The sequence below is a fragment of the Pseudochaenichthys georgianus genome, chromosome 15 (assembly GCF_902827115.2).
Source record: "Pseudochaenichthys georgianus chromosome 15, fPseGeo1.2, whole genome shotgun sequence".
NCBI classification, from domain to species: Eukaryota; Metazoa; Chordata; class Actinopteri; order Perciformes; family Channichthyidae; genus Pseudochaenichthys; species Pseudochaenichthys georgianus.
Genome location: NC_047517.1, coordinates 17,339,498 through 17,367,466, shown reverse-complemented (window position 1 = coordinate 17,367,466; position 27,969 = coordinate 17,339,498). Strand labels below are relative to the sequence as shown.

The following is a 27,969-nucleotide window of genomic DNA, read 5'->3' as shown; positions in this document are numbered from 1 at the left end:
GTAAAAAAAAAAGCTACGTTTAGGAGAATTTCTGTGTCCGTGAAGGGCCCTATCAATCACAGTAAGAAGCAATTTGAGAAAATAGGTTTTTCAGGGGGGCTTGAAATAAATGTGAATAATAATCCACACCACAGCTGTGCCATGGTTTAAGAATATCTACTTCTACTTAATTACATCCTGGTCCTTTGGGATTTGTTCAGAGAAATCAATAAGGGATACCTGACTTGCATTATTAATGTCATTCATTACACTTGTCCACACTGTTTTGTACAATCTGTTCAGTTGTTGCCAGTTTAGTTGTTCTTTTTTTGGCATTTTAATTATAGAAGAAAGACAGACGGGAAAGGGGGAGAAAAAGTGGACGACACTCGGCAAAGGGCAACGTGTCAGATATAAACCTTGGTCGATTAAGTAAGGACTACGCCTTGCCCGTTTTTATAACTTGACCTATTATAGAACACACCACGTACATTTGACCATATGTCGATGACTCATTAACCTTAAAGCACAGTAAGATAGTGACAAAAATAACCCATCTTGGTAGAAATGGGTTTCAGTCTGTTCCCAGGGGGAGGCTGTATGCATGGATGAACACATCAAATCGCTACAACACAAAATGTTGCTGTCAGCAGCTGATACCCTGAATCATTGCAAGGGACATTTTTCATCAACCTGCGGTGTCTGAAGATGCTTTCTTTTTTATAAGCAGTGTAAAGGGCAAACTGGCTGAGGCTGCATTGAATCACAATCTTTTAAAAAAATATGACATTGCACCCAGGTGGCCTATGGTTGAGCTCAGCCACAGGGGGTCTCCACTACACACCAGAATGTCATGCTTATCTGAGAGACCCACAATGACTTGCAATGGCCTTTTATGACATCAGTTGGATCAAACTTCAGTGAAAGACAAGAGGCAGAAATATTGCAGACACAGCACATTGGGGTTGCCGTTTTTCTTTAATTCATTTGATCCATCAAGGATTTACAAAGCCTGTTATTTAAATGCTATTTTTTTTTTACCAAAACGATAAAACCATTCATGAGTACAGCTGCACATCGTCGACATATCCAAACTCAAATGACATTATTATGTGCTGAGTAGCGCCCAGAATGTCTACGAAGAGGCAATATTTCATATCATAATAGTTCTCTCTGTTATAGATAGAAATAAATCCATGCAATATTCATCTCTAGACGTTATATTTCAGATTTGGCACCATCCTTGAGAAGAGGTCAGTGGGAGCGCCCTGATGTCACTCTCAGGTTTTTAAATTTAGGAAATAAAAACAATATTTATCCTGAAAACAATTTCAAGTCCAATAGTTTGTGACAGTCACTTTGAATCCTAATGCAATGGCTGTTCAAGTACCAAGAGGACATGTCTTTTAACTTTACAGAAACAATGATGCAAAAAGCCTGAACCACCGAAGGGATCATAATATGTAAACCGACCCTTACCATTAATTTTAAAAAATACTCGGATAGTATCAATAAATGCATGACTTATAAATGTTTTTTTTTCTTCTCCTAAGTATCATACAAGCTTAGTAGCACTACACGTCATGTAGCTGTCAGTGCTGTGCAACAAATATTCAATAATACTACCGATAATAATAACAATATTAATAACGATCATAACAATTAATCGTAAAAATTAGCAAATGCTATTCGACTACCATGTAAAGGAAAGGTTTCAACAGTGTGCTTTTTCTTCCAAAAACAAACCAAACGGAAAGAAGGCTGCGGGAGCACGTAGTGTGAAGATCACACTGCTCGCACAGAAATTGGCACTGTAACGTACTGTACACTCTAAAAGACGGACAGTCCCTCGGAAACAGAGGAGGCTGTCAAAAAGGAGCGGAGAAACATGCAGGCCTCTGGTTTTGGCATTAATGTCAAAGGCCTTGCCATTCACTCTAGGACAGGCAAAAAGAATCAGGCCCAGGAAACATGCCCAGAAAATAAATGAAGATATAAAAGGAAAAGATGTCCTGCGACTTGTAAAAAATATCCCATTTGGGGGGCTGAAGGATTAACACATAGTGTCTCTGATTTGAAGTGAATGACGTATATGATGAGTAAATCAAACGGAGCAGCAAAGGTAGAATGCATTAGAGCGGGCCTGGGAAGGAGGGGGCAGATTCATAAATAATGTCTGACCTTAAAAGTTGTTTGCACAGTGATAACCCTGAAGAACTCGCGGTCCTAATATTAGCTCTGCAACTTTTAATAAATAGGGAATCTATTTATTTATTAGCAGCAGAATTGATGTGCAGCCATCTTATTTTTACTACCAGTGTTATTAGCACAAACTGAAATAATTTACTATGCAATATAAGGTTTCTGTTTCTGGGCTTTAATCTGAATCTGACTGTACTGCAGCACTAATAAGAGCGGGTTAATTGTTTGTGACTGGAAGCAAATTAAAAGAGAAACCCCTAGTGAGTGGCGTGTCACATTTTAGTCGTACTTTCAGTAAGCATTGCTTCGAATAGACAACCTGTGCACTGAAAGTAATGTCTTAAATTATGTCAAAGATAATACAAAGATATTTTTTATCATTCAGATAAAGGGAAGGGACATTTAAGAAAAAGTCGTAGACACTGGGCAAATTTATGTTTCCTGAGGCATGTTAAAATCTAGCACAATAAAATAAAAAATAAAATAACATCTCTCATCTCAATAAGCAAGGCTGTTCTCTAATAACAAAGCAATAACAAACCTATTTAACAAGACATGATACGCTCACTGGGTTGCCAGTTCAGTAGCTGACTCCCCCAAAACCTTCAGCCACCAGGACAGAGCTGACCAACAACAGAGTGTCCACCTGGCAAAACTCAACTCAACGCCTATGGCCAGTAGCTTCAGGTGTGGTGAAGACAGAGAAGACAGGCAGCGCCGTGCCTGCACCCGCGCAACTCCCCCGGCAGCTCATCAGAGGATGTTGCAGAAGAACTTCTTCTCCCGGAAAGGGTTCTCGGAGGCGGGGACGGGTATGATGAGGGGGTCCTCGCGTATGTGGGCGTCGCAGTACGCCATCAGGTCTGCAGCCGCTTTGGAGACCTAAAATGTTGAGACAAAGAAAAGGACACAGAGAGGTGATCAGAGGTTTCACTTTCTCTAACACTTAAACAAAATAAGATGTACAGTATGTCAACCATAGGATCACAAAGATGGTTCCTTCAAATTACTCTCTACCTGAATCTTAAAGGTGGGGTAGGTAAGTTTGAGAAACCGGCTCGAGATACACTTGTTATATTCCATGGAATGCTCTTAACATCCCGATAGCAATGAATATCTTAAGTGCTTTGACAAAAAATCCATTAAAAAATGTCATCTGTGGAAGCCGTAGCACTGTAAAAAGCACGACCAATCATTTTAGCCGGCCCGGCTAAAATAACTGGATGGCCTACCTGCCTGTCAGCCTTCCATCTGTGCACAAAGTTATCTCGTGCCCTCATTGGTCATGTGCGCGTTCGTGTGTGTTGAAGGAGGGGCTCTGTAAGGAAGTAGCAGGTTTCTTCCGGCTGTGTATTTTCAAATTCTAGCGCACTCGAGCTGGTTTCTCCAAAATTACCTACCCCACCTTTAAATGACCTTTGGGATGTTTCTGGAACTATTCAAATTACATTTGGACACACTCCTCTCCAGCACACCATGCTTTATGTAGAACATTTTCAGCTTTTCTGCCTTCATCAGGGAGGTGTCTGAGGTTGTTTCCGGTTTCCTGATATATAATTCATCATGAGTCAAGTGAATTAAAAAGTTCAAATCTGACCTTTAGTGCATCTCTCTGGCTTTCCATGTTTTTAATCTCACCTCTCCCCTTTTTCTAACTAATAAAGGCAGAACAAGGCCCGGAAAAAAAAATACGACAAAAAGGAGACGATGAGATTTCAGTTTTTTCCTTCATGGACCTAGCTAAGTCAATATTAGACAAACACAAAGCACAGTATATCTAAGGCTGATGGGAATGTCATTAGTTTTGCTAGTATTAGTTATAAATGAGTTTGGCATGATGATGGCACTTGAATAATATATCAAGAGATGCAACCAGGATTAAGCCTATGGGGACCTTGAATGTAATACAATCATCAAATAGTGATGAGCTATGTCGGTCTGGACCAAAGGGGCCAACATGGCTATCACTTTATTCACACCACTACCACTATTATAGTATAGGTAAATAAAGCATGGATTACTGCAGAAAAGTTCAGCTACAGTTAAGCTCACTCTGGTCTGCAACCCGCTGTGTGTTCATTCTCAGAGAAAATGTTTTTGGAGCTAAACTCTCAGCAGAGGAGAGATGTCCGAAACCTCGATGAATGTTGCATGGCCCTTTTTTCTGTAAAATTGCTTATCGTCTGTGTTTCTGCTTCGTCAGCGCCCGTGGCTGCACTGATGCCTGTTACCTCAGCCCGAGGCAATAAGAAGAGACAGCTCATCAAGATGACTGACAGGTGTTAAGGCGGGACCTTGACAAACTGAGGGGAAAAGAGCGTGGGACTAACCACACACTCAGGGCGAAAGTTGCTTAGTGTTTTTTACAAAGTCAAACGGCAAGACTGCATGAGAGTGTAGGGTTGTTTTATTGGGGGGTTACGGAAGGGAAAAGGCCTCAAATGGAGAGCAGAGGAGGATCTGCAACAGAGGGACGGAGAGGGGTCAGGGATCTCCATAGAGAATAAAGCCATCTGATCTCCTGTGCCATTTCACCTCATCCAATGATGCTCTCACAAGAGAATACGCCCAAGATCTTTTATGCTTCAAAAAGGGATTATAACTGTACAATTTATTCAGTCTGCAGCACAAAATAATATGTCTAATAGATTGCTTATTTCTGTTATTTAAAATGAACAATAAGGCTGGCGTTATCCTATGTTTTACATATTGTTAACTCTTCTCATGAAAAGACCATAACCAATATTGTGTGTCAGTCACTCAATCATTTCTGATTTCACCGTCTGCCACTCAGCTGTAAGCCCATCTATCCTACTGTAGCATAAATCTCTAAAAACAGCTCTCAAATATGTACTTCACCAACATTCACAACAAAAAAGGTAACTGAAAAGTCCTTAAACGAATGAGCACTGGAGTCTTTCACAAATGCTACTTGAAGAGGGACTCATTATGCATGTGTCTGTTTTTCTTTTCCTCCTGCATCTTTCCCCCCTTCTTCTTGACCCTCTTCTATCCCAGGTGTGAAATTCTCATCTCTCTCATCATCTGAGAGCTCAAAATCTTAATCTCCCTGAACTATCTGGTACAGAAAATGTCTGCTTCAGTTCCGTCTCCTGCAACAATATTGAGTCATAAAGTCCATGAAGACGGTCCTGACGTCCACTATAATGGACATTTATAAAAGGGCTGTTATTTGAAAACTTGAATTATTTAATTGCTTTCAGAACTAATTATATAGTTCCTCACATGTTAATAAACAAGAACATATATGATTTTCATGGTAAAAATTACAATTATTCAACAATATTTGACTTCTCCTCCTGCTTCTATACAATTTGGTTGTTCGTATGCCAGCCATTTTGGATGAAAAGAAAGAGGAACTTCTCAGCATGCAATTTTAACCAATGACATATCACTGGAAATACCAGGATGTCCTCTGTACAGTACATCAGGGATTGATAGAGTAGCTCAAAAGAGTAAAAGGAGATGCATGTTAACAAAATGTTCACTACAGTGGACATTTTCAATGGGCTGGGTCCCAGGAGATATACACAACTACGGTGTATGTAATGAATGAAAATCTTGGGTCACAGGTTCCTCAACAGCGCATTACAAGACATCTATCAATATGTGTGTATACCTCCACCATTAAACTGTCATATTCTGCACATGTCTTATACTAGATTCTACATACATAAGAGTACAATTCATATGTATAATATCAGTTAAAATAAGTGCTTCAACATAGTTAACCTGTTAAACCCCGAGCCTGTTTTTCAGGTTTCAGGCTCGAAAATGACATTCCCAGAACAAATGACTGTAACTTCACTTCTAAAAGGTTTATATGAATAATTGTTGTTATCAAAGCAAGGTTACATCTGTGAGTTGGATGTAGAAGTGTCAGAATCAATATAGATGTTTCTGTGTCAGAGTAAATTCAGATGGAACATAGCAAAAAAATGTAAATTCCTGTCTCCGCCTAAAGAAAACCCATTACTTATAGTGAAGACCAACCTTGAATGATGGGTTAGTAGCCTAAAAGCTTTAGGAATCCAAATTATAACATATAATAAGTACCCTGTATCAAGATTGAGGCAAAACAAGTGCCATTTGACCTTTTTAGAGAGATTTATGAAAATAAAGTCCAGGCGGAATAAGCTTTGGGCACATTTGGTTCCATCAGTGCCATTTGACCTTTTTCAGATACCAGACTATAAAAATCATTGTATTACATTGAATAATCACTATAGGTATTCATTCCATTAAAAAAAAAAAATTAAAAATATTTAAATAAAAAAAAATATTCTTAAAAAAATATTAAAAATATTTGTGTGAGTGTGTATAAAAAAAATCAGGGTCCCCGTCGGCGGGGACCCTGGCTTAACAGGTTCATTGCAGGAAAGCAATACATTAGACGTTAAGTACTTTGTCAGGCTTAATATTTATCTGTAGATACCCCCAAAGCTTTTTTCTTATTTAAAAGAAGACCTTAATCTAAAGTATTATTTAATGTTTAAATAAAGGTTAATTCGTTTTTCTGTTTTACACATCTTCATATTAATATCTTTGTACATCCTGCACTAAACTGTTTTATTGTAGAGATCACTTATAGTATCGTCTTGATTTTTTATATTCTATATTTCTATCACAGACCTTCTACTTTCCCCCTATGAAAGTATGTACTCTTAATATTTGTTTAATCAAATATAACACATAAAAACAATAATTCAATAACGTGCTTTAACCACTAGGCGGTGCACACAAGGTACACACAGCCATAATAACTTTGTATTATTAGTGTAGGACACTTAGGCCTATGTATGTACAACATCTGAAGATGTGTAGTTTTATTCATGCTTTCACATCATTTTACAGCATATTGCTATACTATTTCAGAATCAGTAATATCTTTAAAAACTACAAGTCCTTTTATATCAGCTGTGCACCGTTATGGTGTAAATATAACCTATATGAATTAGATCAAATGTAAAAGTCAGCCGAATTAGTGTTGATACTGCAAGGAGACGTATTGTGTGAAGAGAAATTGAAGATGTTGTTTAATTGTTGATATATTTGTGATCCACGTCAAGTATTCAGTTTCGGCGGCATTTCTTCCAGTTTTTCCAAAGGTCTTCTCATCAGGGCTCTATAAATAAAGAACTACGGCAGATCTTTAATATTTAATGCAGCCGAACCGTGTATTACAATGCCGTTATGTGATGACTTTCAAAGAGAAAAGCAAGAACACTCGGAATTAAGTATTATTTTATTCTTTTAAAATGTTTTCCGGATTTCATAGCATATAAACACCAAATCCCAGCATGCATTGCGGCTAAAACATCCAATCAGCAAGCTTAAACCATAGCTGAGGATCTTGGGTAATCGCTCGAAATGCCTACGTCTGTTTCCGGTTATTTTTATTTTGAAATTCAGTTCCTGACGGACGCCAAAAAAGCACGAGATTATGAAATTAAACCAATAAATAAAAGCAAGGATAATTGTGTGTTATTGGTGAGTAAATAACAGTGTGTTATTTTGGAAAGAATAACAAATTAGAAGGAAAAAATGATTTAAAAAAATACAGATTTCAGTATTCTGAGGCTCTGAGCCCCATTTATTTTCCTCACAGACGGCAACAAAAGTCCGAAATTATACGATTTAAAATAAAAGCAATAATTGTGGCTTGATTTTGAGTAAGAACATGTTTTTACGAACCACACAGCTTCCGGTCTTCCACGACCCGAACGGAGAAAAAGACGTGCTGCAGGCACGAAACACATTACCCGTAGAAATACATTGCTTTTAAAATCGTGCTGTGCAACACGAAAAAAAGGGGATAATCGTGTTGGTGAACACGAATCAATAGATTAAAAATCGTGTTGGTGAACACGAAATGCCATGAGACTGGGTTGCTATATTAGATTAGTGAACGTAATCATTGTGATGTCACCATCTTGGTCATAGCGACCTGTCAATCACAATGTAGTCACTTCCCAGAGCCTAAGCTTCTGTATTGTCTATTTAACAGGACCATCATTTACCAATGAACATCATGCTGTATGTAATTGAAGAAAATTTAAACTAGAGCTTTAGAACATAAACTCAATTGAAAAGTGTCTTCCATACAATCAGACATCGTACACTACGGTGGCCCTGAAGTGCAAGACACCACAGCATTTCAGAAAACACTACAGCATTTCAGAAAACACAAAAGCATTTCAGAAAACACCAAAGCATTTCAGAAAACACCACAGCATTTCACATTGGACGGAAAGGGTATTCCTTTAGGGAGAACACTTCTTGTTTGTGATTGGACAGAGCCAGAGAAGCACTGCTGTGATTGGTTGTTTTTGCTGCCAGTCAAGAAATGACGCTTCGTGATTGGTCAACACCCGACAGCGAAATATGTCCCAACACATCAGCCGTTAGCACACACTCAGATCTCACAGCTCCTCATATCTGTTCAGAAACTGGACACAAGTTAAACATGTACAAACCACAGACTGTCTATGTCATGTTGAATACAGTCGCTGCTTTATTTATGTCTGTATGGATGGATAGACTTTTATTAATCCCCGTGGGGAAATAGTTTCTCTGCATTTGACCCATCCTAGTGTTAGGAGCAGTGTGCTGCCATTTTGAACGGCGCCCGGGGAGCAGTGTGGGGAACGGTGCCTTGCTCAGGGAGACCTCGGTAGCACTTGGTCTTGCCGGGAATTGAACTGGTGACCTTCCAGTTTCCAAGCCAAGTCCCTATCGACTGCACCACCACCGCCCAACGACGGTATGTATGTATGACGTTGTTGTGAGTGTGGACAGAGCAGCAACAGGTTAGTTTAGCCTGATGGGTCCGATTCCATTCAGAAAACACGCATTTTAAAAGCTTTTCGCCTGCCGTCTTGTCTGCAGACTTGTCAAAGCGTTAATTCATGGTTTGTACTAACCGTTATCAGTATGTAGTTACTTCGGCATCACTTTGAAACGTGTATTACAATTAAATCACGGTCAAATATGTTCATTTTGTTGTAGGATTTACATGGAGATACGCCCCGTCCCCTCTCCAGCGCCTCTTGTTTGAATGACAGCATTGACAGGAGCAAACACAGCTGACAGCCGCGGTGAAACTCGAGCGATTAGAGCATGCGAATATTGGGTGGTCTACCATAGTATTTACATGGAGATAAGCCCCTTAAAAACCATGAATTAATAAAGCATTAATTCTGTGTTTACTCCTGTCATTCAAACAAGACGCTGGAGAGGGGGCGGGCCGTATCTCCATGTAAATCCTATCGGAATCGGATCCATCAGGCTAAACTAACCTGTCTGCTCCGTCCACACTCACAACAACGTCATACAGACATAAATAAAGCAGCGACTGTATTCAAAATGACATAGACAGTCTGTGTTTTGTATATGTTTAACTATTGTCCAGTTTCTGAACAGATATGAGGAGCTAGCCTGTGAGCTCTGAGTGTGTGCTAACAGCTAACGGCTGATGTGTTGGGCCAATCACGCAGCGTCATTTCTTGACTGGCAGCAAAAACAACCAATCACAGCAGTGCTTCTATGTCTGGCTCTGTCCAATCACAAACAAGAAGTGTTCTCCCTAAGGAATACCCTTTCCGTCCAATGTGAAATGCTGTTGTGTTTTCTGAAATGCTGTGGCGTTTTCTGAAATGCTGTGGCGTTTTGTGAAATGCTGTGGCGTTTTGTGAAATGCTGTGGCGTTTTGTGAAATGCTGTGGCGTTTTGTGAAATGCTGCAGCGTTTTGTGAAATGCTGTGGCGCTTTGTGAAATGCTGTTGTGTTTTGTGAAATGCTGCGGCGTTTTGTGAAATGCTGTGGTGTCTTGCACTTCAGGGCCACCATAGAATACAGCCAGTCTGACGCTCCCAAACACCTTTCCATGTCAAAAATATACAGCTATTCAAGGACAAATGCCAGAATTCAAGGACTTTTTTAGGATTCAAATCCCTTTAAGTTTACTTTCTTTATCTTAACCTCCGTTATTCCTAACATTGGGTTTGGGGAGTTGTATACTATCCAACCTGATCTCACCAGAATGCGTGACTCCACCACGACTCCTTAACACCACAATGCGTGGTGGAGTCACGAACTTTGTTACATTTGCGTGTCGGCACCACGCAAACAACCCCAATGTAAAGTGAATCAGGCTCCTTTGTCGTGGTGCACACACGCATTTCTACAACGTGCATTGTGTGTAATGCAACTGTTATTTTTATTAAATTACAAGTTAGTCAAGTTATACGTTAGTTTTTAAGGAAGGCCAGAGCTTCAGCTGTGTCAAATAGATTGTTCCCTTCAGTTAACGTTATTTAAAAGATAATGATCATGTCCCCTGTATTGTATTACGAGCGTCCATTCCCATTGGATAACGGAGAATTTTACACCCGGAAGTAAGTAGCCTATTCCCCTTACTGTCGATTGATTTTACAGTGATATCTGCACTACTCATCGACTAAAAAACACCAAATTGTCCTTGTTAATTACACAACATTGATTGGTTTGAATTGTGTGCAATGCTTTTGTATTTTCCCCCTTCGATTCGGAGAAACAAATATATTTTCGGAGTTTTTGGACGGCAGAAGACACTACACTACCCAGAATCCTCAGCTATCGTTTGGGACTACACCATGTGCTTAGCTTGACAAACCCCGTGATCAGTCCTCAACCTCTGTGATTGGATGCACGACGTTTACACAGAGCGTCCAAAAGGACTTTGAAATGGAATGAAACCCATCTACGGCACACTATTCAAAACAGGAATCGAACGTGTCCTACCCCCTCCCCCCCTTAGGTCACAGGCTCCTCCAACAGTGCTACGCAATAAAACAGATACACAGAAAAAATAGTGAAATAGTGCAATAAGAGTCTATATACAAGTGATTGGCATATGATATATTAGATAAATAATTTCTAAGTAGCAGCCAGATGAATGTTATTTCTAAGTTCAGGTGTTTAATAGTCTTCTGGCCTGTGGGATGAAGCTGTCTCTGTGTCTGGTGGTTTTAGTCCGAATGCTGTGGTACCGCCTGCCAGACTGCAGCAGACAGAACCGTTTGTGGCTGGGGTGATGGTGGTCTTTTATAATCCTGAGGGCTTTCTTTAAGGTTAACCTGGTATTTTTAATCCACTACATTTATTTTAGTTACTTTACAGATTTGGATTAATGATGTGAAATATAAACAACCCTTAAATCAGACTTTAGTTACACCTGAATGAAATGCAGTGAAGGTGATTGTCAAGTGCCAACAATCAGGCGAGATATTTGATAGTTGGTGCTTGAGAAGACTAAATATTTATCTGCAGATCCGTTTAAAGCATATTCATTACTCGTTATTCTCTAATAGTTCATTAAAGACTGTATATAATTGCTATTTTGCACATCCCTTTCAAGATTTCAAGATTTTCTAAGGTTTATTGACATATCATATACACAACAGTGTAGTTATGCAATGAATGAACAACTTGGGTCACAGGTTCATCAACAGTGCATTACAAGACATCTATCAATGTGTGTGTACCTCCACCATTACACTGTCGTATTCTGCACATTTCTTTAATTAAAGCCTTAAGGCACTAAACTGTTTTACTCTAGATATCATTTGAGTATCTTCTTGATATTTTCTATTCTATATTTATATAATTGACCTTCTACTTTCCCACTATTTTGTATGTACTCTTAATATTTGAATGTTTTCATAAAATATAACACATTCAAAAGTGCGTTACAAAAATGAAAGACATTAAGAAAAAGGCATTTTAAACAGTCATTAAAAAGCAACACAATCTTCCTGCATTGCAATTACTCTAAACGTGTAATAACGTGCTTTAACCAGTAGGTGGTTTGGGTTAAAAGCATAGGTTAAAAGGCTGTCAAGTTTACAGTGTTAACAAAATAAAATATACTGCTGTTTCCGGTTTAGTTTACGACGAATATTATTTTGTTATTGTTTTGATATTTGTAACACAAAAGCGATGGAAAAAACCCATAGCAACCAAAAAAAGATGGTCTTAACATGACCCAGTCGTCTAGTAGTTAATAAAAAACAATAATATCAAAACAAAATATTACTACTAACTTTATTGTGAAATTAAAACAGAACGGTAAAAGAATAGTTTCCGGTGTATTCTGATGCCCGATCTCTGTAGATAAATAAAGAACTAAGACAGATGTGTAATATTTAATGCAGCCAAACCATTTATTACAATGCATTCATGTGATGACTATCAAAGAGTAAAGCAAGCACTGCTGAATAAAGTATGATTTTCTCTTTTACGAAACGTTTTTTTTCATATGGAATGCAGTTGGAGGTCAACCAATCAAAGAACTTGAGGACTGATCACGGGGTTCATGGTGTAGTCCCAAACGATAGCTGAGGATTCTGGGTAGTGTAGTGTCTTCTGCCGTCCAAAAACTCCGAAAAAATATTTGTTTCTCCGAATCGAAGGGGGAAAATACAAAAGCATTGCACACAATTCAAACCAATCAATGTTGTGTAATTAACAAGGACAATTTGGTGTTTTTTAGTCGATGAGTAGTGCAGATATCACTGTAAAATCAATCGACAGTAAGGAGAATAGGCTACTTACTTCCGGGTGTAAAATTCTCCGTTATCCAATGGGAATGGACGCTCGTAATACAAGACATGATCATTATCTTTTAAATAACGTTAACTGAAGGGAACAATCTATTTGACACAGCTGAAGCTCTGGCCTTCCTTAAAAACAAACTAATTTAATAAAATTAACAGTTGCATTACACACAATGCACGTTGTAGAAATGCGTGTGTGCACCACGACAAAGGAGCCTCATTCACTTTACATTGGGGTTGTTTGCGTGGTACCGACACGCAAATGTAACAAAGTTCGTGACGTGGAGTCACGCATTCTGGTGAGATCAGGTTGATACTATCAGCTCTAGAGGGCATCCAGAAATCCTTTGAATTATTTATTCTGAAGAGGTCATTGCTTCATTTTAAAATGGCTCACATAAAGCAAAATAGTTTGGTGAACTACTGAGGTAGCCCATGCTGTGCTAGCAAGTTGAAAACAAGAATCCAGCCATTCTAGCAGCAGCTGTGAGGCCGTGCACAGATGCCTTTAGCTAGATGCTAATGTCAGCAAGCTAACATTTGCTCTTAATCTGTTTCCTTTTCTTAAAGCACTTTGAATTGCCTTGTGTTTAAAGGTGCTATATAAATAAACTTGCCTTGCCTTCAGTAACATGTTAGATTGCATGCTCACAATAAAGAATGCAAACATTATGATAATTGTCAGGTTTAATGCTTGCCTTTTACACCATAGTTTAACATGTTAGCTAAAATGCTCCCGAAAGCTGAGGAAGAGATGATGCTCAAATACCTAGTCTGATATTACTGGTTAATTGTATTTAGTTTATAAATAGATATGTTATATTAGTCAAATCTGAAAAATCTACTCATTCAGAACACACATTTTAAATGAAATGCTTAATTATTTTAATTATTTTTGAATGTCTGTTTCTAGGTGACCTGATTATGGCACTTATCTGAGTCTGCAAAAAGTGGAATAGTTAGCAAATGCAATAATTATTATACTTAATGTAACTGCAGACAGGGTTTCTGCAGAGAACGGGAGCCCCACAGGACAAAGAGTGGTATTGCTCTGCGTGTGTCATTAGGCCCAGACTGACTGTAATTACACTGCATCCCCATGATGGAAGGAGAGTCCTTCTAATTAGCACAGATCCCATTCCTTTGGCTGATTGAGCAATTAATGAGAACGTGGTGATCCCTCAATCAGCAGCTCAGAGACTCCTCTTGTCACTGATACACACACTGTCTCATCAGATCCCTTAATTACATTTAAGAGATCGCCAGACGTGGCCCACTGTCTGTTTCTTCTTCTGTACTTTTCTCTGCTTTCACTTTCAAGTGGTTATCAAAGCACGAACAGCTGCCCACCTTTCAATCATGCTGAGAAAACAATACCAATTTGAAATCCTGCTGCTGATAAAAAAAACACCCTTTTTTGAACACTATATTTATCATTTCACTTTTGAATACATACATGTGTTTTTTCCACCTTAGGTGTGATGTCATGATTATAGCTAATAATTCGTTAGGAAATATGATGCAAGGAGTACAAATTGAACAGCCAGTTGTGCATTTTTTAAACTTGTTCTAATAATTGGCTGCAATTCTCACTTTCCTAATGTTATATAAAACGTATATAAGAATGATGTCCTTTTTAAGAGAGCCTTAGTTTTGCGTCATTAAACACTTGTAAAAGTAATTGAACAAAACTCAAATAGATCTGTTTGTCACGCATTGAAACAAGGAGGTTTGTCTTCCTGAAAAAAGTATGGGCTAAACTTTCTTTAAGTCTTTCACATCATCTCAAAGATGCCCTGACTGAGAGGCAGAAGCCAATTATTCAGAAACCTTAAATATTTTTCAGACCCTCTATGGAGCTGGCTGAGTGAAAGCCTCTCAGATATAGATCAGATGTGACATTTAAGATTCATTCACATTTAAGTCCAATGCCTCTTTTCCCATAAAATGCTAAAATGACAACAAAACTGACAAGTCAAATGTATTCAGACACTATGTGATCTGAACACTTCTCAGCTCATTTAACAGAAAATCATTTTAAAGCCTTCACCTTCAGCAGCGCTATAAAGAAGTTAGTTTACATTGCATACTATTTTCGCCATGGCAGCAAGTTAATATGCATACTAATGAGCAGCTAGCGAGGGATTGAACCAAAGCTTTGTTAAGCTTTCTTTTTCATGTTCAATTACCCATACATGTGTTGTGTACATTCTTTGATATTCTGCTTTTTTTGTGTCAATTCTTATGGCTATTACCACAAATTGTAATACTACAGTTATTATTTTCCCTCCAAACGATCTGGAAATGGAAAATATGTATTTCTGGTTCTATTTTTTCAGTTGTCACCAAGTATTCATGTGAATCTTCATGAGAACTTGCTGCAGGCATGAACATAATGTGTTAATGTATAAAGACTGACAGTATTCAGTGTTAAGACTAGGAATTTGGATGAAATAGGTGTACAAATGTTAATATGTTATGCTCTTTGCATATTGCAGATAAATACACACAATACCCACCTAATGTCAACAAATGCTCCTCTCAAATTATTTAACTCAATTTAAGTCAAACTTTTAAAAATCACCTATTATCAAGTAAATCACTTTTTCACCACCTTTCCCACTCCATGTTTTTTTTTAAAGTCTTAACACTTAGGGTTGTGTATATCAATTCAGCTTGAGAAGAATCACAAACACAGAAAAAAAGAAACAATACAGTATTACATTCTGTTCAAATAGGACAATATTGTGTTTAAGGTTATTCATTTTTCTCTTGCCAATATCTGCTTTCACTAAAAGTCAATATTGTGTAAAGTGATGAAAACATGATAGTAATGTTGCTTTAACAGTCAATGAAAAAAAAACACTTCTCATTTGACATAGTTTTAGACATTAAGACTACATTAAGTCGAACTATTTTTCCTTAAAAAAACGTGACATTATCTGAAAATATTTTGAATGAGGCATTGTGCCAACAGGACACATTGTAGGTTCAATTAGAGGTCTTCGTAATACATCCTCCAAACCATGATTATACGTAAGTGATAATCACTGTTTTTAAGAAGCCAGGGTTCTTGTAAGCGGCCTTTGTTGTGCTGTGTAGGGATGATGGTGTATGGCAGACTTCCAGGCTTCGGCTATAATGCTGAACGAACAGCCTCGAGGCTGTGGGGCAACCATTCCCTGAGCACATGAGGAGCATACCGAATGAGATGATGACACCGCCTTTTACTTACTGAGAAGTTGTTCATGAACAGTGTAAAATAGCCTCTTATTGGGGGTAAAAACATCATGCTGTGAAAACAACAAATCTGGGAATGGTTCGATGTAGTGATTCTAATAGAACTCTCTATTCTCTGTTGACACTTAAGACATTGTGCCATTTTAAAGCATAGTGACGGACCTCAACCATAAAAAGCATAACGCGCTCAAGAGTCAATATTTATACAGCCATGGTTTGATAAGGGCATACTCTTTATGAGGCCTAAACTTGGTTATGGATATGATCAGGAATATGATTATCATGAATGAACACATTTAAATATCTACATTTTCTTTGCTGCGGCTGGGAATTTTAAACATCAGCCATTAAGCTCACAAGCTTGCTGCACACTTGGTCGAAATCAAACACTAGACATGTAATAGAGGAAGAAGCCCTGCATGAGAAACTGCTAACACAGTGAATTCTCTATGATCAGTCTGAGAAAAGTTGACCCACTTTGGTAGAAAACAAATGTCAGAAGTGGTCAACGTTCACCGAAGCCCAGCATGCCTCTGGGTTCACCACATTAGAACTACTTGGGTCTCCCAGCTGTGCACAGTGGATACATTCTGACCTGATTCTGACAGAGGAGGCGACACTGTGGCTTTCAAGGTAAACTAAAGCTTCATGTGACGTCTGTCAGAAGAAGTTGCTCTATACTAAGCTGAGAAACATAATTGTGTTGCCTAGTTATGGTATATATATATATATATATCTATGGGACAGGTGGCGCAGTGGTCTGTGCATCCGATCATCAGATCAAGGGGGAGTGCTGGGGAACTCCAGTTTGAAACCCGCTCCTGCCGCCACTGCGTCAGGCCGTTGTGTCCTTGGGCAAGACACTTCACCCGGATTTGCTCCTGTGGGTATTGTCCACAGGTATGTATGAAACCTTTTCTGGCTTAAGAGGGAGCTTCAGAAAGTCTGATAAATTGCATCTCCTGAGGACACTTGAGCCAGCCTTAAGTGAGACGGAAGACTGCTGTTTGAAAAGATGGAAACTCTGGGTTGTGAAGTCCAAAGAAGGGAGTTAACTCTTCATCTCTGCTAGAGGCTCATTAGCTGCTTCTGGCATAACAGACCTGAATCTGTCAAAACTGTAGACTTTATTTAAAAAGAAGACGTCACATTCATTTGTGGAATACTACTTTAAAGCCACTAGTTGTTTGTGTCTAGTCGTAAACCAAGATGGTTAATGTTAGGCATTGACTTCGAAAGGTTGAGTTTGGGCAGCAAGTCTTGAAAGATTATCCCAAGTATTGCAAATCAAGGGTGTGGCATCTTAACTAGGTTCTAATTTTCTTGGTTTTTGGAACCAACAGGTGATGGTGAAGTACAACTAAATGCTAAACAAGACATTTTTGGCAGACCAAAACAAGGATAAAACTAGACAAGGTGTAGTGGACATTTTTATTATATCCTTATATGCTTAAACCAAATGCTTCTCAAATCATTGTAAAACACCTATATCATTTCCTGAGATGTGCTGTTTTCTTCTCATACTCTAATGTGGGTTTTTATTCCCAAGCGCTTCAAGGCCACAGAGCTGATTTGGCAGACTAGGTTGAGACTCACACAAAGTCACACAAGAACTTCCCTATTCTGAGAACCGTTATACTATCTACAGCTCAAGGACAGGTGTCTAATAACAATATGACCGTGTGAAGACAGATTTCTGAGCTTCCCGCCCTTTCCTGTATATAAGCTTTGCTATTATATTGTACTGCGCACACTCCTGCAGACTATCCTATACTCTGTGAGACCTGTGACTTTATATTGCGTTTTTGTATTTGAAGCTTCAAATAAATAACCAGAAAGACAACTCTGTCTGTTTCACCATTTATTTGTTTGATCACTCTGACTTGTACTCTCCACAGTATTGGGTCTCAGATTTCCATAACAAAGGCAACACCTGCCATTCACAAGGTAGCCACACGCTGATGTCATCTATTTTACTCTAAATCGAACCATAATAAACAAATAAAAATCATGCTATTGGGACGAAAAAACATAAGACTAGCGATTGAGACCATAAACTCATGAAGAAAATATTAAGTGAGGTAATAAATCTAGTGAGAAATTGGGTCTTTTTCTCATAGTCTTCTATAAAATAGGACTTATTTTTTGCACTCAGTTGAGTTAGTCGCCCCCTACTGGCCATTCAAAATAATGCATGTTAAAGACAAAGAGATGGCCTTTACTCCACACTGTAACCAAGTATTTATGTGGTTATTGTAGGTTCAAGATTTTTACAAATATAATTTCTGCTGCATCGATTTGGAAAAACTGTCTGACATGTTTGTAGGAGTCCAATATTATAACAGTGGAGTAGCCTTCTCTTACAAAGAAAGGTGATTGTGTGCTTCTGAAATGGCCTGTCCTATATATTGGTTTATAATGTACTGAGAAGGCAACTTGTTTACAATAGTGGAAATAACAATGAACGGAAGGACTTTATTGGAAGCCGACTGCATTTAGACTTACGGCGTAGTAGACATTTTTGAAAATACCCATTTGCTTTCTGGCAAAGAAGAGAGGACAATATGAAGGCCTCACTCTTCAGTAGGCTACAGATGTAGGCCTAGCTGGAGAGGGCAGCTGGTTAGCTTAGCTTAGCGTAAAGAGCTAGTTTTGCTAAAGCTGAATGTAACCACTTCCAACACGTCTAAAGCTCACTTACATTAGGGGAGAGAGGGGTAAGTTGAGCCAGTGGGTAAATTGAACCACCCCCTGTAACCAAGCAACGCCTTATAGTTGTAATCACGTGACCAGAAATTATGCAAGCTCCTCCCATTTCTCCTTGCCTGTGAAAGAGAGATCCTCATTGTGTTCTGGTAAGTAAACATTTTTAGAAAAAAACGTTTTTTGCTTGTCAAAGTAGATTTTCTAGATGTCAGCTATATCGGCTGTCATGTCAAAAAAAAAAGTATCCAGGTTTAAACACTTATATTGTATATGTTGATGTGTTAGCAGTGTATTAAACCATGTGAATCATTAAGTCAAATATGACTCTGAATTTTAATGCTAGGCTATTTTTTCTAAAATGGTGGCTATGGGGTAAAGTGAACCATGGGCCTTGGGGTAAGTTGAGCCAGTTTTTCCAATGGAGAAATTAATGAAAGTAGGCCAAGTTGATAATAAGAGCTCATTGTAGGCTACATTTAAAGTTGAATTTACCCTGTCTTTGATTGGTAAGATGTATGAAATTGTATCACCATTTGTATGATTACTTTTCCTTTTAACATGTTAAAAAAAAATCAATCAATTCAATCGAAATTTATATTAAAAATATTTGAAAAACTAAGCTGGTATTTGGTTTGTTATTTATTGTTTATAGTTACCTTTAAGATGTGTCGTAGGTATGCCCAGGTTTGAACAGATATGCCCAAGTTTGAACCGTGGTTCAACTTACCCCCTGACCTGGATCAACTTACCCCTACACTGGGGCAAGTTGAGCCACAAAACTTTTTTTTTTTAAGAAGTAATATTTTCACTGCCCTTGATCAAATATGAATTCTTATCATTGCCATTGATAGGAGACATCCTGAATTATAGGTGTGTGTTTTCATTTTTACTATGTGTCATTTGTCCTTGCTTAGAGGACAGCATAACTAAAAAATGGCTCAACTTACCCCACTCTCCCCTATATTGAACGCTTTAAAAACTGTTTGATTTTTTTTGTTGAAAAACTGGTGTTAAAAAACAAGACTATTTTTTCCCAGAATCAGTCACTTCCAAACATATTTTATATAATAAGATATAACTTGGCGATTACTGAGCTTTAGAGGTGATGTTAGGCAGATTTTGTTACTTATTCGTATAGCCAGGCTTTCCCTCTGTTTCCAGTTGTAATGCTAAGCTAAGCTAACCTGCTGCTTGCTGCAGCATAATGTTTACTGTTACCAAGGCTGGCATACATATTTGCATATGACACTGTAAGAATGTGATTAAGCTTATTTCCCAAAATGTCAAACTGTTTTAATTTTATGTTTAGAGATTTAAAATGTCAAGATAGCAGCATGTGCAGTTTGTCACAGGGGAGGTGAAGGTAATGGCTTGAGCAACAAACCACCTTGGACCCCTTAACATTTCCCTGATGAAGGTATACTTAATAGGGATGTGCATCTCCATCACTGAGGCCGATGCGATGCGCATCTCGATACGTTGCCACGATACGATACATTTGAAACACCAGGCGATGCGATACGATACGATTCATCCCTGTTGCGATACGATTTGATTCAACATTATGCGATTCGGTGCGATACGATGCGATTCAACACGATGCAAAAATAATGATACTTCAATATGGTACGACAGAGGATTTTAGTTGTATTCCTCATATGCAGCAAATCATACATTAACAAAAAAGTGCTTTACATATTTGGTACTGCACATCCCATCATGCCGTTTATCTTTTTACCTTAAAAAGCTCTCCATAGTAGCTACAGTACAATTGTATAACACCTCACAGTTAAACAATGTAAGGATGCATTGCTCATGATTAACAATGTGCAAATAACAGCTACCATAGTGCAATGCCCATACAGCTGCCAGCCTGATGTGCTTAACACTCATTCATAGGATAACTCACCAGTGAGCAGAACGCAGTGGGTTCTATAACAATAAAGAATACAAATAACCTCTTTCATAAACAGGTATTTCATAACTGCTTACAGTAAGGAAGACATTTAAATTATTATTGGCCGTCACATGCTGCTGTAAACTAAACACCACTCTCTCTGACAGAACACCTCACTGAGTGATTTAACTCATATGTCTAACTTCCAGGTTTCTCTTTTCAGCCGCAGACCCCATGTCGCCTCTTTATGTGCATCGCTAAGTTCCTCGTACTACTTGTGTACTTTAAAGCGGCTCGGCATCTTTAACAATTTGCGAGCGAGTTTTCAAGTTGACCGTCTGTAGTATATAGTGCCGCGCACATATACCATCAGGACGTTACTGATGGGGTGCGGCTGCGGAGTGATACTGTGTGTATGCAAGCCCGCATCTAGGACGGATCTATGTATCATGGCTGGAGACCTGTTAAGTAATAAAGATACCTCATACAAAGGTCTACGGATACCTTATTACTCTCCATGACCTGCGGTCAGCTATATAGCATAAAGGACTATTACAGCGTCTTTCTTGAACAATCCGAAGTGTTGCCAAACGTTTGATTTGTAGGTATTTTTCGGTGCGCTGTGTTTCTCTTTCTCCTCAACTTCCGTGTGTGTTAATAACTGAGACTCTCGGCCTCCGTAGTGGCGAAGCAAATATCAAAGATCGTCTCTGCTGAGCGTTGACAAGATGAGGGGATTTTGAATCGGTTTTTTACCGATGCAAAGACGCTACGCAATCGATGCATCGCGAGTTCACCCCGGTTCAACCCAAACTGTAGCCGATGTGCACTCTTTCAACCGGTGCACTCGCATCTTGAACGTTTATGCCGGTGCACCGATGCGAATCGGTGAATCTTAACATCTCTAATACTTAACACAGTAGTTTGTACGAAAACGTTACTTGACAGGACAAAATAGTGAATACTGGACAAATTTGAGCAGCAGATTCATACAATTAGTTGCACTACAGTGAACAAACTGTGTTCATTATAATTAGGCAGTGCACCAGTGAAGGCTCATCATTTTGTACATTTTACATTTTTGGGCAAAGATCAATGTTTAAGCCTGGATATTAGGTTAAAAAATGATTTCATTAAATTGCTGTGACAGGTAAATATTACGGAGCCCCCTAGGGGACATGGAGAAGAAAATAAAAATTATTTGAAAAAGAAAAAATGTTTTGCGAGATATCGCAAAACCCCGTTGCAGTTTGTAGACGGTCCCTAGGCACTCCTCTCCCTCCTCAAGCTGCCGATTGTGACCAATTATTGATGTTTAGCTCGGATGACGGGGCGTATCGAACTGTTCTGATAACAACTACTCTGTAGCTCGTTGTCTACCTTGCTATGATTATTATGTTCATGAGTTATTGATCAGCGAAATTCGAATCTGTCAGCTCAGAGGGACGTGCATGTCCCCCCTCGCTCTGAGTGTTCTCTTGAGGTGTCTTTCACTTATGTGAAACCCGTGCCTATTGCCAAGCACTGATGTTATATATATATATATATTTAAGGCCAAGCTCAAAGTAAAATCGATGCACCGCTCCATTGTTGTGGTTTCTGTGTTGCCGTAGCAGCCGAACTGACCAGGAATTACATTGAGCTAAATTAAAAGTTTTGCGAGATCTCGCAAAAGTATTGCGATATCTCGCAAAACATTATTATTTTTTTTTTTTCAAATAATGTTTTCTTTCTTCTCCATGTCCCCTAGGGGGCTCCGTAAAATATAAACATGTTTGTGCTTAGTTAAGAAAAATAAATGGATACAAAAAGAACAGTTTGCTGGTAGCTGAAGACTGTTCAGAACCAAGAAGAGGATATTGTAGAAACACACATATTTGTACAACATTAATCATATCAACATACAGACATATAAGAGCAGAATGATTTTATGAAATGAAGACATTTAAATATTTGCTCACAAACACAGGTAAAAAAACAAAACCTGTACCTTTATCCTATCCATGCAGGCCTCCATCTTCAGCTGCTCCACAGATTTCCTGGCTTGAGAGATGCTGGCCGTGCTGTTGTTGGCGATTCCGTCTTTCATGGTGCTCCTGTGATGCCAAAACACAGGCACAAAGGGGGACACATGGAGTCAATGAACAGCACATTAAATACACAAAGCAGCATCCCCCCCCGGCGATGTCTCAACCCCCCCTTGAGCAGCCACTCTCTGCCACAACCTTTTTATTTAAAGGACCCATTTTGTCTGGGTGAATCTGTTTTAAAGCAGCAGAGCTCCATTTTATCTGAGGTAAGAACTCAAAAAGGAAGCAGCTGGACAGCGGTTTGTCATTTTACAGTCAGTCAGTCAATCATGCATGAATATTTTTTGTGTTTGGCTCAACTGCATTGCTCAAAGGTATGTCTGCACACATTTGCTGCTCCATTTCCTTTCAAATTTCAGCTTGTGAACCCTTCTAAAGGAATCAAACCTGCAACCTTCCTATGTCTACCCCGGCAACTACAGTACAACCTGGAGCAGATTTGTCCACTTTCCCAACATGTAGGATACATCATTACAGCTGCAGTGTATTTATCTGCTCCATTTGCAATCAGCCTTTCTGTGCATATTTCAATGTGACTACATCTTGCTCTCATTTTAGGCCCCTTGACCCTCTCACTCCTGAAATGTCCCAGTTTGGCAGCCACAGCATAGAGAGAGATGACACCTGACCACAGCTGTTTTATAATACTGTGCACTGAAATATGTAGCATTTCACTGAGGTGGTGTGCTTTTGAATTCACACTCCGTTAGATTGTTTTGCTTCAATTTGCTTATTTCATCGCATCAAGTCAAATTCAACTGTATTAAGAAACAGATACGATGAAGCAGATATTTTTGTAAAGGGGGGCATGCAGACGGTGAATTAATTTCCAATCCCACCCTTCATGGATCTAAATACATTTTATAGCTTTCAATCACACCCTCGTAGGAAGCTACCAGGCCTTTCCATTTAGGTTTCCCATCGATTCGTCCACACGGCTGCATTTGGGGCACTAAAGGGAGAAACACTGTTTATCCGAATGTAACTATGCTAATTATTGATGCAGATATGGCAAATATGGTCGAGTCTTATTTCTAAAGGGGATTAAATTGTAGATACACGCCGTGCGAGCTGCGGCCCTGGTTAGAGCAGAAAACAGCAAACCACACATCATGACAACACAAATGATTTCGCAAGAAGGAATTACATAAATAAATATCTGAATGCTTCGCTGCATTGCTTGGCTATGAACAGATTAATGTAGCCGCCTGAAAATGTAACCTACCTGAAATGTGCCAATGGTTTTCCAATTTGGAGAATTCCGGGTTGACTCCACCCAACACACACACGCACACACACGCACACACACACACACAAAGACGATCTGTCAAATATGAAACGATAAGAGGAAATCCCAGCCTGGTTTCGGTCTGGACAGAACCCGATCAGGTGAATCCTGGCGTTTTAATTTCGCGTCAGCGGATCGCTCAGTGCGAGTCGTGCGTATTCCGTGTAGGAAGATGAGATCCAAGCGGTCTTGGTGAGCACCACGGCTGGACTTGGAGAGATGTTACGCATGCAGCAGGGGGGGAAACCTCTGTATGACGATCAGATGCAGGCTGTGGGGCAGGGAGCACTCGATCAGTGGACCAGGAGCTGCAGCAGCAACAATGCAGGATGCTAAGTACAGACTGGCCTTAAACGCACCGACACAGCCTATTAGTCGAATTAGGATCTGCTGATTTCCTCATTTGCTTTATTGTTGCAAAAGGCACCTGAGATCTGCAGGCTTCCCCATTTAATTTTTTCATCAGCTTTGACATCACTGCCCCCCCCCCCCCCTCCAAAGTAACTGCTGGGATGTATCCATAAAAACAACATTTTGGGGGGGAATTTGCATCCATATAAAAAAATGATGCTTGAGAATATTTGAATGACATATTTCTTTTTCTTGAGATTATTACGATAATTTGTTAGGCGTCACCAAGGTTTCCGTTCTCTATATATGCCCCTGAACGCACCACACAAAGTAAGACATGGACAAAAGATATGCTTCTTTAAATATTTATATATTTATATTATTCTCATCACTTGGTTTGTCCATACGTACACACACGCATATATGTACAAACAAAAACACATATTCTTTCAGATTTTCAGTTCACGATGCCAAACTGCAAAACCAGCCCAGGTCAAAGAAAGGACATAATTTCAGTAACTCAAGACAACGATCTTAAATTATGCATAACTACATTTATCAACAGAAAAAATATATTTCCTTCCGTGTCAGAAAGTACAAAAACATCGGCCAATTTCATGTCTTTCTCTCGTCTTTTGCCATCACAAAGGGGGAGGGGCACATTCATGCAATGATACATGTGGATTTTTGAGAGAAAATAAAAGGTTGTGGTTCTTATAGACTTTTATACATTTGCAAACATGAAACACAGTAACTTCATATTTTGCACAGGCTTGATGCTGCACACAACAAAGGGGTCCAGAGAATGAAAAGGAAAACACAAAAGGAATGATATCATGATATAAGAAGAAATATTCCCTTACTCGTAAACAAGTCAAACACCAAGTGTGAGAGTTAAGACATCATTTTCCAACTCACAAGGCTCACTGCAGTCGGCACAAAGGCAAAACAACTTTTTTTTCACAGCTGTGTTAAACAAACCCCATCTGACAAAAATTACCTATTGCATGTTTGATATTGCTTTCTGGATTAGTGGAATTAAATCAAAGCTCAGTTCATGGTAAATACACAGATTATTGGCTTTCCTTGAATAAAATGGTAGCTGATAAAAAAGTGCTTTGACCACCATTTCACTCATACTCACAGACAAACGGAAAGTGCCGTAGGTAAAATGGGAATGTAAAGAGTAGCTGCATGGAGCTTAAGGATATACATGTTTGGTAGATTGGTTCAGTGTAGTGTATTTTAAAATAAGCTGTAAACCTCATCAGTGCAGGAAATGCTAACTGCTCTAACCTCAGTCTGCTGGACATGATGCTTTTAACCAAAACATCCCACACTAGACCGTTTTAAACCGCTGCAGTTACTAGGCATGCCTCAGATCAGCGAGGGGTGCATTCAGGAGACTCTGCTTCTTCTGCAGCTTCACTCGTCTAATGCTGTTTGGTAATTGGCTTCTTCAGAGTTTTAGCAAACTATATTAAGTTTAAAAAAGGTTTTAGTGCATTTAAAGCCGCTTTTTGAGCTCGCAAAACACAAGAGAAGGAAAGAAGGATGGATGAGCCTCTGTGGTGCTTCTAATAAATGAATGAATATCAACATTTCTCAATGCAACAGGATAACCAAGGCAGGCCTTCATCCAGGAGTATCATGACAGTAAATGTCACATCTGCATACATTACAGGTCAGCATCAATCTAGCATGCAAAAGAAGGACAGAACAACAGGCAACACAAGGAACAATTCACCCCCCCGCCCCGTCTCTCCCCTGAGCTCAGATACAAAGTGATGCAGGGCTGTGACACCAGTGTTCGGATTTGAGTGGAGCAGACAAGCCCAGCAGAGCGGCGTCTCCCCCCCCCCACAGAGCAGGACGTCTCCCGGTGACAGAACAGGGAGGGGCCTCCCCCCGTCTGCTGCAGCGTCAGCAGGACATGCTCGCCGAGCTCCGGCAACAATCTGTTGGACAATGCGCTGCAGGAGATTCGAGCGCCGCCGAGGGTCTTCACACTTTGGGTCCGGCTTTGGCCAGACGATAGCAGCTTACCAGGGAAACAACAAAATCAACAGCAGGCAAGGATCTCCGCACAACAACAAAAAACAGCAAGAAACAAACAAAAATAACATTTAACAAACCAATCACACTCTCAGAAATGCTTCATATAAAGTGTCCGTCGCAGCCAAAGATTCATCCTCAACATTCCACTTCAGTATGTTTATAAATATATATTTATATACATAATAATACTATTTTCTTAATAATTTCTTGATGCTGGGAGCGGCTGTAGTAGTTTGCTCAGCAGGGGGATGGCTTTAGTTAGGTTACGGTGGGTTTAGGGAGGCCATGCTGACACATCCTCCCTGTCATTGCACAGAGGAGGAGGAAGAGGAGGAAGAAGAGGGGGGGAGCGGCTCCTCTTGCTGAGATCTGGACAGTAGCAAAGTCAGACCCACAGTCAGCCTGCGGCGTAGCTGCTCAGGAAGGAGTAGAACATGGGCAGCTTCGTGCGCTGCTGGTCCCTCCGACACCACGCCATTACCGTGCCCTCGCTGTTGGCGGTGTAGAGGTGGTGGCCGTCGCACGAGTACGTCAGGCTGAGACACGCAGGAGAGGACATCATCATCAGAATCACACACAGAGTTACACATCTATTTACAATGGTGGCAAGTGGTAGCAAAGAATAACATGGGTGTAGCGCCGATAAGATACCTGATGATGGGTTTGCTCGACTTGGAAAAGGTGATCTCTCTCACTGGTTTCAAATCCCAGGTGCTCCACAACCTGAAACATCAGTGTGGATTAGAGGTCGGGATATACTAGGATCGACAACATCCGTGATATTATCATTTTAAAATATCTATATCATGTTAAACCTACACATGTAAGGATATTTTTGGAATAATTTATATAACACCTCTTAATTCTGTTAATTTATATTCTTGCAGGATCTCCCCAATGTAATTAATCTGACAAAAATTAACACACATTAAAAAGGGGAAGTGATTCATTTGACTGATAGCATTATTCATTTTTAAAATGTCCTTTTATGCATCATAATATTTTTCAGTTTTTGTGAATTATTTTGGCTGTGAAAACCATGTAGTGAAAATGTAAGGTGATACAAGTTTAAAGCAAACGAACCAAGAATAGCTGTATAATGAAATATAATATTTTCACCTGACCACGCCGTTCTCCAGCCCCCCGGCGATGACGTTGACGGACACGCCCTCCGGCTGGTTGGAGAAGGCCACAGAGCAGATGATCTCTCTGCAGTGGACGTGACCAATGAGGTCTCCGTTCACCGTCCACAGACGCAGGTCGCTGCCCCCGCCGACTGGAGACACAGGATCATATGTCAGAACTCACATCAACATGGTGTCAGTCTATGAGAATGATATGATAGAGGCTGAGAGGAGGCAGAGCAGTCCTCACCTGAGTCACACACTGTTGCGATGTCCCCCGTGGTCTCACTGGCCGACACTGCAGTCACTGGGCTCTTGTGGCCTGTGAGGCTTTGGACGTAGCAGAGCCTGAAGAATCACAGATAATCGCTTTAATTTAAGCACAAACAACATACAAAAGATATCGTAAAGCGTCTAT

The 27,969-nt window shown here is 39.6% G+C and overlaps 2 protein-coding genes across 4 annotated transcripts in view; both read right to left on the bottom strand.

Moving 5' to 3' along the window:
* Window positions 1–943: 943 nt before the first annotated feature.
* On the bottom strand, window positions 944–24,379 carry LOC117459344 (guanine nucleotide-binding protein G(I)/G(S)/G(O) subunit gamma-4). The gene is made up of 3 exons (XM_034100117.2): window positions 23,956–24,379; window positions 22,631–22,736; window positions 944–3,063 (listed from the first exon to the last, which is right to left on the bottom strand). The coding sequence occupies exons 2-3, from the start codon at window positions 22,727–22,729 to the stop codon at window positions 2,935–2,937; spliced, it is 228 nt and encodes a 75-aa protein (XP_033956008.1). The 5' UTR covers window positions 22,730–22,736; window positions 23,956–24,379; the 3' UTR covers window positions 944–2,934.
* A 341-nt stretch (window positions 24,380–24,720) lies between these two features.
* Window positions 24,721–27,969, bottom strand: part of lyst (lysosomal trafficking regulator) — a 78,213-nt gene continuing 74,964 nt past the window's right edge. For all 3 annotated transcript variants that reach the window (XM_034100683.1, XM_034100689.1, XM_071205641.1), the window contains 4 exons: window positions 27,802–27,899; window positions 27,547–27,703; window positions 27,079–27,150; window positions 24,721–26,963 (listed from right to left, as the gene is read on the bottom strand). In XM_034100683.1, the coding sequence (XP_033956574.1) occupies window positions 26,825–26,963; window positions 27,079–27,150; window positions 27,547–27,703; window positions 27,802–27,899 (466 nt within the window). In that variant the 3' untranslated portion in view covers window positions 24,721–26,824. The remainder of the gene's footprint in view (window positions 26,964–27,078; window positions 27,151–27,546; window positions 27,704–27,801; window positions 27,900–27,969) is intronic.